General features: G+C 36.2%; 3 protein-coding genes across 3 annotated transcripts; all 3 read right to left on the bottom strand.

Annotated features, from left to right (window-relative positions):
- Window positions 1-6532: 6532 nt before the first annotated feature.
- On the bottom strand, window positions 6533-9017 carry LOC110766040 (triacylglycerol lipase OBL1-like). Its single transcript, XM_021969299.2, has 5 exons — window positions 8708-9017; window positions 7997-8187; window positions 7843-7876; window positions 6861-7477; window positions 6533-6760 (listed from the first exon to the last, which is right to left on the bottom strand). The coding sequence occupies exons 1-5, from the start codon at window positions 9015-9017 to the stop codon at window positions 6533-6535; spliced, it is 1380 nt and encodes a 459-aa protein (XP_021824991.2).
- Window positions 9018-10263: 1246 nt separating this feature from the next.
- On the bottom strand, window positions 10264-12825 carry LOC110765805 (triacylglycerol lipase OBL1-like). The gene is made up of 5 exons (XM_021969046.2): window positions 12492-12825; window positions 11954-12147; window positions 11723-11756; window positions 11015-11634; window positions 10264-10776 (listed from the first exon to the last, which is right to left on the bottom strand). The coding sequence occupies exons 1-5, from the start codon at window positions 12799-12801 to the stop codon at window positions 10516-10518; spliced, it is 1419 nt and encodes a 472-aa protein (XP_021824738.1). The 5' UTR covers window positions 12802-12825; the 3' UTR covers window positions 10264-10515.
- A 436-nt stretch (window positions 12826-13261) lies between these two features.
- Window positions 13262-16433, bottom strand: LOC110766030 (triacylglycerol lipase OBL1-like). Its single transcript, XM_021969288.2, has 5 exons — window positions 16120-16433; window positions 15736-15926; window positions 15582-15615; window positions 13949-14580; window positions 13262-13731 (listed from the first exon to the last, which is right to left on the bottom strand). Exons 1-5 carry the CDS (start codon window positions 16421-16423, stop codon window positions 13429-13431), a joined length of 1464 nt encoding a protein of 487 aa, XP_021824980.2. The 5' UTR covers window positions 16424-16433; the 3' UTR covers window positions 13262-13428.

The following is a 16433-nucleotide window of genomic DNA, read 5'->3' as shown; positions in this document are numbered from 1 at the left end:
CCGTGTCTTTTAATAACAGCTTCCGGTTTGTGGTCGTGTGGATAGAGGGCAGCTATCGGGTGGGTGAAGGACCACCGTGGTCTTTGTTCAGCTGCATGTCATTTGTCTAGCGTATACCCCCAGTATTTTTACCACGTCTTTTTACTTTTATTTTTATACAAACAATATTAGACAACAAAGGGTATTCGACACAAGATACATGCAGTGACAGATCCATGAATTTTTCTTCTGGGGAGTTAAAATGTAAAAGAAGTTTATATATATATATATATATATAATTTAAAAATATGAAAAAATGTAATGATAATATTATCGTTAATAATTTATGAAATAAATAACATTACAAATAACATTAATCCCCATAAAATACATATAAAACAATAAATAAGGAAAACAAAGAATATAGAGTGGTCTCTAGTCTTTAGTGTGTAGGGAAATAGTGACTGCAAAACTGGGTTTACAAAGGGCAAGAATATATGGAGTTGGGCCTCCACTTGTTCATGTTTACTATTTTTGGATATATGGCACCTTTTATGTGTACTTGAATGACTTGTGTACCTTTGAATGGGAAAACTTTTATATATGTCATTTTTTATTAGTTTATTTACCTAAATTTATTGTTTTTTTCGAAATTTCAATAAGTTAATAAACAACAGGTTAATATTATCACAAAACAGTATATATATATATATATATATATATATATATATATATATATATATGCATCTATAAAAACAAAATTAAATACTTAAATTATGCATGTTTTAGCAACCAACTAAGTAAAGCTTTAACGACCAAATCCTTTAGTCACTAAAACGTTTTGGCGACGAACCAATCTATTTGGACGCCCATCCTTCCTTAGTATGCGGCAAAATTTGGTGTTTTGGCGAGAACCCTTAGTTATAGACAACCAACTATAATCTGATACGCGACGAAAATTCTTGGTCACTGAAAGCATTTGGCGATGAAAAATGTTGTTGGTCGCCTGGTACTTTCAACGACGAGGCTAAGGCGACCACCTTAGCGACGAACTCATTTGGTCATGAAACAGTTTTGGTGACGAATTATCACCTTTTAGCAACCAAACGTGGCAGTCACTAAAAGGATTTTTCCTTGTAGTTCAAGATTTGTTGGCACAGTTGTTTTCTGTAGGCAGGACACTACCAGTATAGGCCTTTGAAGTTTCTTTAGCATAGGGAAATTAGAATTGCACTGGAAGGGTGCAGTTGCAAGAGGGTTTTGGGCTCATACAGTACTCATGTTTCATGTGACTTATGTAGCATTAAAAGAATCACAAGATGACATGGTGATATAACGCTCTATAATCTCTCAATATGAAGTATTCTAGATTGAAATTTGTGCCTACCAGCCAATCACAAAGACTGTTATGGTTGTGTTTAGCTAAGGTATTTAGCTTCCTTTGACAACTTTGTAATTGCACATGTAATTCATCAAGCTCTAGGTTAATTAGACTAGGATAGTCTAGTTGAAGAAGATTAATGTGGATGAGATCAACTTGGGCACGATGCAATCAAGATCTTTAAAGGTAAATCATGCATTGCATATATATTAGGACATGTCGAGTCAACGTGATGACCATTCATCTGTTACTGCTAGCTCAGTGCCAGCTCATTTAAATTCTTACGTGGGACTCACACTTGGCCAACTGTAGATTTTTTTGTCCTAATGATTTTTGTCCTATTATAGCTTCAATTACTAGCCGCCATGTGGATTGTTTTATGACCTAGTTATTTTGGGTAAAAAGTGAGTCTTTGCTCTTGTAGCCGTCACTTTTATAGAGAGTTTTTTTTTTAAGAGTTTTGGTTTTGCTCTACATCTTCTTCTTTGAGCAAAGTCTCCATTTTTCATTAGGCCATCCCAATGGGGGCTCTATTTGGGGCTCAACCACCACCGAGCTCTTATATATGCAGCCCAATGCCAAAAAGGCATCCCCAATTGGAGAGATTTTGGGCTCTAAATGCTAAAGACTCGTTAGAGCCGTCCTCAAATGTGTGGATGCGGATGCAGCCCCTTGAGCCCAAGTGGTCCCCACAGGAATCACTTTTTTCTCTCCTCAATTGCCCAAGACACACAATTGCCAACATACTCTCTTAATAAGAGCACTTCCAGCAGTGAACCCTTTGCCATGGTAAGGGGGGGCTAGGGCAGCTACTATTCACGTGAAATAGTGGCTGCCCTTGCAAAAAGCAATGTGTGTTTCTAGCAGTTGTCATGGCAAAGCGCAATTACTATTCATTTTTTGTTTTTTTCACAAATTTTTTTACCTAAACAATTAATTTGGATAATATTTTCGGATAAGATTTTTGGGTAAAAAGTGAAAGAAAAAAAACTTGAAAGTGAAAAAAATATTGAGTAGAAAGTTAATAATAGTTGAAGGAGAAGAAAATGTATGAGGATTTGGTGTTAAAAGTGAAGAGTATTGGTTGGTATTTATAGGAAAAAATTAATTATTTTTTGGGTATTTTTTAAAAAAAAATTTGAATTTTTTTCATTATTTTATTACCAAAAAAAAAAAAATCGAGGGCTGACGTCATCCCAAAACTGAGGCTGGACCTCAGGCTAACCTTGCCCTCGAGCCAGCCCAGGCTCGTGGCCCCCACCTCCTGCCCAGGCCAGCCTTTGCTGCTGGAAACCCTTTTTTGGCCCAAACCCAGCTACTAGAACTGCTCTAAATCGCATGCACGGGGCCCGTCAGCACATAAAAAAACTTGATTTTTGTACTCTCCTCTTTTTCTACCGTTTCTTTTTGTTTTCAAATGAAAGTCTTCTTTTTTATAGAAATAAATAGCTAGTTTTCTTCTTTACTCTAATCACTATCTTGTCCAAATTTTGATTTTTTCGGGTTGAAATGTTCAACAACAAAAAAAAACTAACATAACATAAACATGCATTAAAAAATAATAAGTTAACAAAAATAAAAAATAAAAAATAAATCAAATTACATCATAAATTGTGAAACCCCATATTTTTAATATTTCATAAATTAAATAATTACAATTATTAATCTCCAAAAATTATATAATTAATTATATATATATATATATATATATATATATATATATCAATTGTATAATAAGTTACGTAAGGATAGCTATTAACTAATAGCCATTCAAATGTTATTGCATGGTTTTATTCATTCCAGCACTATTCATCATTATTATTATATATACTTACTTTACAAAAACTATTAGAAAAACTTATATGCATACTAAGCATTTTTTGCAAACTAACGTGTTGCTTGGTGGTGTCCTCAAAATCCATTAAGGCTTGAGGTGTAATAATAGTAGATTTCCTACATATAAAAACTTGTTAGGAGAGTGCTCACAAAGCACTCTACCAAGCCAACGCAAAAGGCTTTGGGAGTCTAGGAACTTGTAGAATTATTATGTGGCACAATGTTAAAGCTTCAACCAAATCTTCTTTACCGACTCTAACTACTATAAATAGTCCTACATAATAGCTTTGGATCATAAGTTCTTCAAAGTTATAGTAGTCTCCTACAAAAAAAACGTAGACAAAAGAACTAAGTGTGGAGAGGTTTTGAAGAAGTTCAAAGTATTTGAGCTTACAACTGGGAGTTATACAATAGCTTTGGAATTGAGGTAGGGGTTCTTTCTTGGGGAGGTTTTGCATAAATTGATTTAATTAATTATTGTGAACACTATATTATGCTTGGTAATATTGTTTGATTATTATCCTTGATATTGAGTGTTTACATGTTTGTCAATTATCATTATAATTTGATTAATATTGACATGTTCATATGTTGTCAGTGGTGTTTGGAATTTTTGGGTTGATAAATAAATTATGGGAATGAGGATAATGGGAAGAATCTTTTGTGTAGTTGAGTCTAACCATTGTAGGGACCAAGTTCAGGCGAGCCCGTGTGCACAGTAGATTAGGAAATCGGCGGTATAATTGTCGATTGGGTGATTTGGGCTTGGAGATCAATGGTATGGACAAGATGACTAGTAAAAGGGGAATTATGGGATGATTGAAATGGGTGTTAGTTTATATAATGGGGCATTCGGAATCACAGTGGTAAAATGCATGGTATGGGACATGCAGATTTGCTTGCCCTATTATATAGATTAACGAGTTGGGTAGAATTGAAGTTCCTTCATACATTGCATAAATTGTACATTAAAAATCTCACTAATCTTATAGGGCCCCTACTGAGCATGTAATGCTCACCCCTTAATGAATTTATTGCAGGTTCTGAATCTGAAGTTTAGTTGTGACAAGAAAACAAGAAGAAAGTGTTGCAGATAATTTTAGATGTTTTGTTAAAAGTCTGTATTTTTATGTTATTTTGCTTGTAAAATCACAATGTAAATTACTCTGGTTTAAATAGAAGTTTTATGTTTAATTCTCATGTTTCTTGCTATTTAAATTTTAAGTTTTAGTTTTTCTTTTACCTCACACTCTCAATAATTAAGTAAATAAATTGGGGTGTGACATAAATGGATCTCGAATATAGAGCCTCTCATTGTGGAAAAGATGCCTTTAGAACCCCAAAGATTCCATCGAAGTTCTAAATTGGGCTCTATCAACCTCTTTTAGAGCCCCAACTATTGTTGATGGCCTTATGAGGTTTTAAAATCTGCTTTTATCTTTGAAATCCACTTCACCCATTGAGAATTTTTTAGGGTAAAACTTTTACATTGTATTTTCTAGCCATACCTTTGATAGGATTACTTTGATGTCCGGTCTGTGTGTATTAGATCTATCCATTGGGGTTTTAAGGCCATCCCCAATGGTTGGGGCTCTAAAAATGGTTTATAGAGCCTCATTTAGAGCTCTGATGGAATCTTTGGGGCTCTAAAGGAATCTCTTCCACAATGGGAGGCCCTGTTTGTACCATATCTGACCCTCCACTCGTACAACGACACGTGGATCTTATAAACTCGCCCAAGTACCCAAGGCCTCGGACAATCGGCATCGGCCACCGATGGAATTGTCTCAAAGCTGCGAACAGCCATTACAAGCCCAACTCGCCTACAATCGGCATCCCCTACCGATTGTAGAGAATCAACCTCGAAGTACCCGCCCAAAATATCTAAAGACTCGTGTCGACCTCAGAAGGCCCTCCCACGAGTCCCACATCGAAAATGAGCACTAAGAGCATACTAAATGCCCTCTATAAATAGGCCCCTCCACTACAATACAGGGGTAAGACTTTTTAGCTTGACTTTTATACTTCTATATGGTCAACAGCAAGAGCTCTTAAAACAACAAACTTACTTCGGCATCGGAGGGTCTTAGGCTGGTTCCACACCGGTTCCATAAACCTTACGAGTCTCGACTTCTTTCTATTCAGGATCAGCATCCAAAGACAGGAAGAATCGGCATCCAACATTCAATCGATCTCTCGATCGTCCATCTCGTTTGTAAGTTGCACTCATCTCCATCTGTTCAGTTTTTAGTGCCAACAGGCCCCATATTCATGGCGAGCTCTATATTTTTTTATGATGTAATTTGATTTATGTGGTGTTTTTTTTTTGGTTAACTATTTTACTTTAATGTTTGTTCATGTTATGTTAGTTTTTTTTTTTTTTGGGTGAACATTTCAACCAAAAAAAAATCAAAATTTGGACAAGATTTGGAAATCAACATTTTATTTCATAGACACGATACAACATGGTTATATTAAAACAAGATGCATAACATTTATTTCAGCTATTAGTGAAAAAGAGATTAACAAAAAAATTACAAAAAATTAAATAATCTAGTGAGTGAAAAAATTTGACAAATTGATCAAGAGTGATAAAGATGTTGTGGTGTGTAAAAATTATGAGAGATATGGTGGATATTTATAGGAAGAATTGAGTTGCAAATCTATTTATTTTAAATTTTAAAAAAAAAAAAAGAAGAAACAATATTGCTGTTTATAGCCGTTGGACATATGTAGCCACCCGTTGGCTTTGAAAAAGTGGCTTAATAATATAGTTGTTCACACAGCTTTTGGAATTTTGGTTTAGCATGTTGGGTCTGTTGACAAAACAGAAAAATGGCAAGTAGGCTTTGTACAATCGCAAGGCAAGTGAGAGACTTGAAAAAGGTGGGTCGCAGCTTTTTTTCTTGCGGGACCCATTCGGTTTCAAGGGCTTCAACCAATCACATACATTTAGTTACTACTCCGGTTGGGCTTCAAGTTTTAGAGCCCCAAACTTGCACCATTGGGTATGCCTTTTTAAGAAGAGTTTGTATTTATAGAAGCCTTGTGGTGGTTGAGCCCCATATAGAGCTCCCATTGGGGAAGGCCTAATTTACCCCCTTTACCTAAATACCTTTTTTTTTTTTTTTTTTTTTGGGTAACAACCTAAATACCAATTTCAAAGACCAAATGTGCTAACATTTAATCATAAAAGTAAGGCATAGAGCATAAACCATATTAAGGAAATATTTAGTACTTATTTATAGAATTAACCAGTACAAATTTAAACCCCGTTTATTTAGAGCCAATACTAGATAATGGCATGGGGGATCATGACTCCTATTTCATAGCTAATTATCCCAGACAGGTTGCATTAACATAATCTTGGGGATTATGAGATGCAACACCTGGTATTATGACTCCAAATACCCTAATGGCTTTGAGTAACCAACTTTCTTTGTACTCAGGCCCCTTTGCGTATGGGATTATGAAGCTTCTTATGAGCTCCCAAATTGCAGTTAGGTGCTTGGACATTGCCGCCCTCGGATCAAAGTAGTTCTTGTTTGGCTCTTCTTCAAGCGCCTGCAAGAAATAGTACATAATTAATTAACCTGCATTTGAATACCGTCATAAAAATTTAGCCCCTTTAATTACCTTTAGTAGAATTAACCAGTAAATTTACCTTTTGTTTATAGAAGCTGTTATAGTAAAGGCACTTCCCAAAGTGCTTGAACAAGAATGTAGGGCTATCTGAGGGCACCCTAGGAACCAGATCGTTACCATAAACAATCCTATGATACTTAATGTCGTGAACTTTCAATTGTTTCTTCATGAACTTTTGAAATACCTCATCCCCAACCCTTGGCTGCCCGAACGTATAAACCCCTTCCAATCTTTTCAACAATAATTCTTCGTCGTGCAATGCCAAAATCGCTGTAAACAGAATTTCCAGTGCCCCTCCCAAGCTGTGACCCGTCACTATAAATTTTGTGTTATTGTCGAGCTGCACAAGATTTCTCAAGTGCCTTCTGATGGTGTAATAAGCTAATGGGTGGTGATTATCTTGTTTGAGTTCTTTAGGCAAACCATCCTTTTCTGTTAAGCCTAGGGCTTTCATGAACCCACCATGCACTTTTCCAAGACGCCCGTACTCGAACCAGGAAATATCGAAGTCAGTGCTCCACGCATCTGCATCAAAGGGCTCGGTACCTCTGAAGGCCACGACGATCAATTGATCATCAGGATCGGTATTTTTATCATGAAGCAGGAAGGCTTGTGTGGTGGCTTTCTTTTGACAAACTGCCAGAGCAATATTGGGTTTGTTATATACACGTCCAAATCAATCACGACACCTTTAGACAAGACAAGAGCAACAAAATCAAGCAAATTGCAACACATGATATTTCTTGGATTTTGCCCTAAAACATTTTAGGTTTTTTTCTTTTCTTTTTTTATTTTATACAGTGTGGCTCTTTTCTTTAAACCAACCACTTTAGCATCTAAGTTTTCAATTTAAATGGCGTAATTTCTTTCGTATATATGCTTGGTGAATATTCTTCTCGACTTTTTTTTATATAAAAAAACCCTCAATATATATTCATGGACATGAACATCACTAGTATAGTAATAACTTCTATGATTAGATTCAGAAGGACTTATCTTACCATTCCAAAAGTTGTTGAACTCAATTAGTTCCATGTGCACCAAATTACAAAAATATATACTATTGTTAGATATGAACATTCTTACAAGATTAATTATAAGATTATTGTCTTTGCGCAATTGATATACCTATTTTTAATATAAGAGTAATTGTACCTTCCAATGATTTTCCACTGTGTTTTTAATGAAGGCTTTGTTCTCATACGCTATTTTAGCAGCCATGGCAGAGAGTGCTCCATAATATTTGCTATCTTTCCGGCTTATGGTCTTGTCCAACTTCACTCGCTTGTCTGTATGTCCAATAGCTGACATGAAACTTGGCGATTCTCTATCTTGCTTTAGATTACCTGATTCGTTCCATTTCACAGATAATTAATCTTTTCATGGACAACACTATATAACAAAATCCATGTTAATATTTTTTTATAATTAAGTTTGTATAATAATATATGTTTTTTTTTTGCCATGAATATTTACTCTACTTTAATAGAGATGAATCTAGTTGTATATGTCTTACCTCTTATATATTAAGAGAAAAATACTTATTTGGGTTTGTTCTATAAAGTGGCTAAATAATCCAGTTAGCAGAACAAACCTACATAAGTTTTTTCTTGTCACATGATGTTGTTTTGCCACTCTACAACATCATGTGACTGGAACATACCCACGTAAGTTTTTTCCTCTCTATTAGAGAGGTGGTCAAATAGCTATTCTTTGTGGTAAATCATGTGGTCAATGCAAAGTACTCTTTGTGGTAGATTACATGCAAATTTCAGTACAAAAAAAGGGAAGAAAAAAATGATGAGACAGTCGCAGACTCGCATGCAAAGAAATAACATGCAGATATGGGACTTTGGGACGACTAACCGTGTAAAACATTATGAATAAGCCCAAGCCAGTTTTGGTTACTAGAGGGAAGGTTTAGAAGCCACTCGAACGCTGAACCAATACATCTCAAGGGTTTGGCGATCCATAACAAAATCATTTGCACTAAGAGAGACAGAAAGATAACCACTTTATGTTTGCGATTTTCTTCCTCCTCCCCCTTTGGGCACTCTATCATAGCATCTGCTCCTTCTGCTATGTAGCCAGACCATAAGAAGCGTAAGAGCTTGATTGGATTCGCTTTGTTTGGTCTCAGCACCAGAAAGTTACTGCAAAATTCGCAGGGAGCCATAGTTTCAGAAGCAAAAGAAGGCAGGCCCTAATGGTGTTAGGCTTCTTTTTGGTGTTGTTTCAGGATCATGCATTGATCAATATTTATAATGCTTTGCTACGTCACTCTGTCGTGTAAAGAATAAGCTATCACTCATGTTTTTCAAGAAACGCTTTCCACTGCTTTTTGATTCTTGGAAATTTTGATTTTTACCCTTCAAATCCATTTTTTTCTTGCTTTCAAATCATTAGACTAACTTCTAAGCACATTACGTAATCAAGTTTGATGTGTCATGTTTTATATTTTATAGATCCCTAAAATAACTCCACTTAAAATTTGATACGCTATTTGAGTTGTCTTTGCAATTTTTGTTGTCTCTGTTTATACCCAAAATGAACAGCCAATAAAGACTGGACACGTGGAAGAAATCGAGCCTGGTCAGGGTAGCCTTTGGCACCCTGCCTACCGATCGCTCCATTAGGGCAACACCCTCTCCTGGGACACATGGCATGCTCACGATCGACGTCCACAGTCCCACATCGAAATTATCAACAAAGTGCACACCTCCCAAGGCCTATAAAGGAGGCCAACTACCCCAGAATAAAGGTAATCAGAACGAACGGCATACTGCCTATTTGATCTGTCAGTTAACTTTATTAAATCCGAACTTACTTAAGCATCGGAGAGCCTTCGGCCGGTACCATACCGGTGCCTTAGGCCTCACCGAGCGTTTTTCTCATATTGCAGATTACACTCTCTACCGAGGCCATCAGGATACCGAAGGCCCAAAATTACTAAGTTGTGCCCGAAAAGGACTAAACCCATTTTTGAGCGTCAACAGTCTCCATTCATCGTGCTGAATATATTTTCAACATATTTGCTGTAACTCAATTACCAGTAATACTTTCCTCCATCAGGTGTATTTTTTCCTTAATATCAACTATCACTTCTAAAGGTACGTATATGGCTCCGTCCCTCGTCCAACAATTGTATTTATACAGAACAATATTTTGGTGTGCTGTCCCTATTTGAGGACAAATGTGATAAGATTCTAACCCAAACAGGACCTTAAAAAGCTATATATGGAATAAAGAAGTCTTCGAGATCAGATGATTTCAAAAGAATTGCCTTTTGTGAAAGCTACTTTCAGAGCCAATGGCTACAACTATCACAAACTTTTTGACCACTCGTGTTCCACGAAATTTTTTTTTATGGCCTTTCTTGGTAATTGCAAGACTTGTTCGTGTTCCTCGTTTTTGGTTCTGCCAGTGTCACACGATGCCAATTGCACAAGACTTGTAATTGGCTCTCAAGATAGAAAATTTACCAATACTGAGAGCCAGAGTGCTACAAACTTCAACATCCCAGAGCCGGATTTTAGGTTTTTCCAATTCAAAGCCAGATTAGCAGTTTGACAAAATTATAATCTTAAGCTTATTTGTTACCAAAATCACACATTTATTCTAATTAAGGATCTTTATGTCCTGCTCAAACTTTTAAGGACTGTACGATCTTCATGTCATATGTCTTTAAGTGGGACGAAGACGTCTGATGATCCCAACCGGGTGGCATTAACATAATCTTGGGTGCTGTGAGCTGGGGCGCCTGGAAGTACCAAACCAATTATCCTAAAAATTCTTAGAAGCCAACTTTCTTTGTAGCCTGGTCCCTTGGTGTATGAAATAGTGAAGCTTCTAATCAGCTCCCAGAAAGCATTTATCATCTTGGGTATTGCCCCCAATGGTGAGAAGTAATTCCTATATGGTTCTTCTTCAACAACCTGCATACGTAAAGCTTCAAAAAATTAATTAATGTATAAAGAAATCTAGTCTAGGGCCTGTGTATAAGTGTTTTTGATTGCGTAGAAAATAATATTAATTTGTAATATAATTCTATGAATTATTATGAAAGAACGTTTTTAGTTATCTGAAAGCGTTTTTGAGATTGTTAAAAGCACTTTCATACAAGCTCTAGTCTTGATTTTAGTTTGTGAAAGGAATTTTGATGCGCTTACGTACCTTCACTTCATAGTGCCTATTATAGTAGAGGCATGTCCCAAAGTGCTTGTACATTGAGACATTGTCATCATAAGGCAACCTAGGCACAATATCATTACCATAAACAATTCTAAAATATGGAACGCGATGCTCTTTCAATTGTTTTTCCATGAACTCTCCAAATTTCTCATCTCCTACTCTTGGCTGCCCAAATGTATATACCCCCTGCAACCTCTCCAATAACCATGCTTCATCATGCATAGCCAAAACCGCTGGAAACAGAATTGCTAGAGCCCCACCAAAACTATGGCCTGTCACTATGTATCTTGCTTCATCATGTTGTCTCAAAAGTTTATTTAGCATGTCCCTAATGGCATAGTAAGCTCGGGGTCGGGGTGGTTTACCATCTTGTTTGACTTCTTCCTTAGGCCAACCATCATTCTTGTGTAACCCTAAAGCTTTCATGAAGCCACCATGAAGTTTGCCAACCCCGTGAAGCTCATACCAGGAGAAATCAAAGTCAGAGCACCATGCATCTGCATCAAAGGGTTCAGTTCCTCTAAAGGCCACAACAATTGTGTCTTGGTCACTAGTTTTGTCACGAAGCAAGAAGGCTTGTGTCGTGGCTTTTCCTTGATAATCTACGTAGAAAGCAAAATCATCATTAATTATATATCATGTGGCCAATTTGAAATGAATGCAACTTACAGAGTGTAGGTTACTCCTTACCATTCCAGAAGTCATAAAATCCCAAAAACTCCATCTGCTCAAGATCAATTGCATTTTTGGTGTTAAAATCAAATTCAATACTTAATTAATACTTGTACACAAACGGGATATGTTCTCTTGTTAGATTTACTTATGTTATCAGACTGTGAATCGAAATCATTAATCAAATTGATTCGTCCCTATCAGACAGTGAATCAAAACAATTAATCAAACTGCTAATAAGCTATATACCTTCCAGTGATTCTTGACAATAGTTTCAATGCATGCATTGTTTTCATATGATGCTTTAGAAGCCATCGCACAGAGTGCTGCATGGTAGTTGGCATCATCATGTTTGATGCTACTGTCCAACTCCACCCGCTTGTCTATAATCCCTATAAATGACAGAAATGTTGCCGATGTTTTATCTGGCTTTACCGCCCTCCCTGAAAAACAGCACCCGGGTCACATTTTAATCGAAGCAAAGACCAAAGATAACGTGAAAGAGCTGCACATTCCCTATCCTGATTAAATATATGTAATTATAATCAAACAGAGAAGAGCATGTAAACAAATCACTCTGATTAAATATATATACTTTACAAACATAGTTTCTTATTAACTACTAACATAATCAAAAGAACCATGCAATTTTAGAAGAAGAAAAAAGGGAACTCAATATATTCAATCATTTCCAGCGAACCATTTAGAACAACTTCAAGTCATTAGCTAGATTCATCCAAAATATGAGTAGTAATTATGAACAGAGGAAAGTTATAAGCAAAGCAACCTCGGAGGAAATTGAGCATGAGCATAAACACATTGCGGTTGCTTGGTATAAGGTTCAAAGCCACTTCGATACCCGACCCCAACTCTGAGAGTGGCTTTGACACAAACTGCAGAAATTTTTGACCCAAAATGGACAGAAATATAAACCATCTGCGCCTGAAGTTGATCTCCTCTACCTTAGACATATCTAAAAACTTATTTCCTTTCTCAAACTTGGTGGTGGAGAACAAAATGTGAATCAGATCAAAGAAGCCAACTTCTTCTGGCGTCAATTGAAAATAATTGCTGGAAAAGCTCTTGTTACAGGCCATGGCTTTTGTGCTTTGGCGGAAGATATATTATTATTCTTTGTTGCTTTGGTGGAAGATATATGTTTACTTAAGAGTTTATATAGAGATTAAAGAGAGATGGTAGCTAGGTTTGATGGCCATGTTATAATATTAATATTAATATTTCTTAGGTAGGTTTGATGCGGTTGATTAATTCAATAGCTATAGCTTATTGATTGAAAATGGACCCAAGACTCGAAATTTCTATATCACATCCCAAATGAGATTGGAAATCTTATCTTATAAATTAAAGTTTGACTTGATATTGGAAACTTGGTTGGTGCGAGATGAGCATCAAAATGCAACAATTAGAAAAGTTAGACGCATTTTCAGTAATGGGGCATGCAGTAATAAAACATATCTATCTGGACATGTGATGGGTCTACTAGAATTGATCGATAGAACCAAAGAAACAGAAAAAGGCAATGATTATTTTTGTTTTATTCTTAATTTTAATGTCACTGTGTTAGATAACCATTTAATTCTAAGAATTTTATGGTTGGGAATTTATTTATACGAGTAAATTGGGGTATCAGTACCACGAAGAATATTTGTAAAATAGTACTAATTGATGGGGAATTTGTTTCTAATATCGAAATTCAAATGCCATTAATTTATGGGAAATTTGAATTTCGATTTTTGGTTTTCATAGATAATGGTTGGGTGGGAGAGGAAGACATGTGAGGATCCCAATCTGGTGGCATTTACATAATCTTGTGGACAATGTGCAGATGCTCCTGGCATTACCAGACCCATTAGCCTGAACATTTTGAATAAGGGCCCTTCTTTGTAGTCCAGTCCCAACCTATATGGAATGGTTAAACTTCTTATCAGCTCACCAAAAGCATTCATCATCATGGGAATTGCCCCCATTGGAGAGAAATAGTTCTTGTTTGGCTCCTCCGGAAGAACCTGCACATGTTGTGTAAAGTTAATTAGGACACGTTTCTTTCAAGCGTAAAACTATTTGTACCACATTGGTGAACGCATTTTTAAAATAGCTAGAGGCACAACCCTCCTCCCTCCATAAGTGGGTCTTGCGTTTATTAAATATGTTGTCTCTTATGCAGTCTACCAATGTGATTCCTTCAACATTACTTGAATTTGATAAGAGAAAAGCAGTTGTTACCTGAACTTCGTATTGCCTATTATAGTAGAGGCAAGTCCCAAAGTGCTTGAACATTAGGGCCTTGTCATCATACGGCAACCTGGGCACGATGTCATTGCCATAGACAAACCTTAAATACTTAATCTTATGCTCTATCATTTTTTTTTCCATGTACCGTCCAAAATCCTTATCTCCAACTCTAGGCTGTCCAAATGTATAAACTCCCTCCAACCTCTTTAACAGCAGATCTGAATCCTTTCCATTGTGAAATGTTAAAACTGCAGGAAAGAGAATTGCTAGAGCCCCACCTAAGCTGTGCCCAGTTATTATGTATCTTGCTTTGTCATTTTCAAGCAGGTGCTTTTTCAGTATAACCCTAATGCCATAGTAAGCTAAAGCTGGGTGGCTACTGTCTTGTTTGAATTCCTCCGGTTTCGGCCAACCAACAATATTGTTCTGTAACCCTAGAGCTTTCATGAAGCCACCATGGATCTTTCCAACCTCTTCGAGTTGATACCAAGAGATGTCAAAGTCAGAGCACCATGCCTCCGCATCAAAGGGTTCAGTGCCTCTAAAGGCCACAACGATAGTGTCATGGTCATCACTTCTGTCACGAAGCATAAAGGCTTGTGTTGTGGCTTTTCTTTGATAATCTGTCAAAGACAATAATGATTTCAGTTAGTTTTGATTTTTAAGTAATATATAGCACACATATATCTAGGCATGTGCTATCATGTACATATATGAAATTATTGAACAATCTGATATGTTATGTTAACTACTTATGTGTAGATGTTAAATTATCGAGTTTAAGACAATATTCGTCTTTGATTGCAGGCAGGGACGGACCCATTCCCAGGCTAACCTGGGCTATAGCCCAGGTGTCTTGATTTGTTCTAGCCTATAGTAATACTCCCCAGCCCACCCAAGCAAACCCCACAAACCCTTAGATAATGCACGCAGAGAACAAACAAATTGAAGAAAGAGCTAATCATCTCTCCTGTTACATGCCCTTCAATGCTTAATTAAAGCAAACCAAATTAATCTTCAATTATTAATCTTCTTTTATTGTCTTAATTTGTTGATGTTGAAATTTGGAACTTTTTAGAGTTTATGAAGTATCAACTAGGGATTTACAATTTTTATTTAAAAAAATTCTATGTAATTTTTTTTTTGGCTTGGCCAAAACATTTGATTGTACAGGTTTTGTAATTAAAAATATACAAATGAAAGTAGGTCAGCCCCTTATAGTCCCCTAAAATTCCAATATATTTTTAATTATAATCATTCATGTTTTACGCTATAAACCCTTAATCCTAATAATTTCCACATTTTTGGAAAGAAAAAAATAGCTTCATCATAAGTAATTGTTTAATTAGTATGAGTTTATTCCTTTTGTTGGTTAGTGTGAGTTTTTGTTTTGGTTAATTAATATAGGTTTTGTGTTTTTAAAAAATTGGAAATTTATACATGTCGATTCCATTTATTATGTTCCTCCCTTCATGGCTTGTGCGTAAGGTAAATCTAGCCCATCCTAATTTGAAATCCTGGGTCCGTCCTTGTAGGGTTGACATATTGAAACTTGTCAGATAGCTTATAAAACGTTAGCATATATAATGTATGAGTGGGATCTAATTTTAATTTTTTCTCATACCATTCCAGAAGTCGTAAGAGCCCAAGAACTCCATCTGCCAAAACAAGGGAAAAACAAAACAAAAAGGCAGAGTTTTACTATTAATCATACAATTATTAAAATTATACGGAAGCATATTGAAGCAAAAACTAATTGAAGTTGTAAATTGCCATACCTTCCAGTGATCCTGGACCACAGTTTCAATGTAGAATTTGTTCTCATATGATATTTTAGACGCCATCATACAAAGTGCTGCATTATAATTGCCATCTGTAAATTTTATGTTTCTGTCCAGCTCTACTTGCTTGTCCAAATGTCCAATAAACGACACGAACGTTCTTGAGCTTTTACCTGGCATTCCCTTACCTGTGCGTATATATATATATATATATTAGTCTCCATTTATGGTATGTTTACTTACGAGAAATGGAGGAAAAAGGGATTGTTACGGGAAGAAGAGATTTACATTAAGTTCTTTACTAACCATATAAAATTGAATTAATAATTAATCATACCAATCGCATGCATGAGAACAATGAGAAGGAAGCGAACTATGTACCTCCCAGAAAATTTTGCAGCAGTCCAACCATGTTTTGTCTGCTTGAAAAGATATTCAAGCAAATTTCGATCACCCAGCCAACAGCTGCCATTGGCGCAGCGACAAATCGCAGCAATTTTTGCACCAGAATAGACAGAAATATGAGCAATCTTCCCTCATCAAGGTCATGCTCGTTCTGCTCAGAAGAGTGACAAAATCTTCTTCTCTCTAAGTGTTTGGAAAACAAGATGTGAAGCAGATCAAAGAAGCCCACATCCGTAGGCTTCAATAGCATGTAATTGCAGAAAGGCTTGTCACAAGCCATGAGATAATAT

The sequence above is a fragment of the Prunus avium genome, chromosome 7 (assembly GCF_965620075.1).
Source record: "Prunus avium chromosome 7, drPruAviu1.hap1.1, whole genome shotgun sequence".
In the NCBI taxonomy this organism is placed as follows: domain Eukaryota; kingdom Viridiplantae; phylum Streptophyta; class Magnoliopsida; order Rosales; family Rosaceae; genus Prunus; species Prunus avium.
The sequence above is the reverse complement of the archived record's forward strand: the minus strand, read 5'-3'. Positions and strand labels throughout refer to the sequence as shown.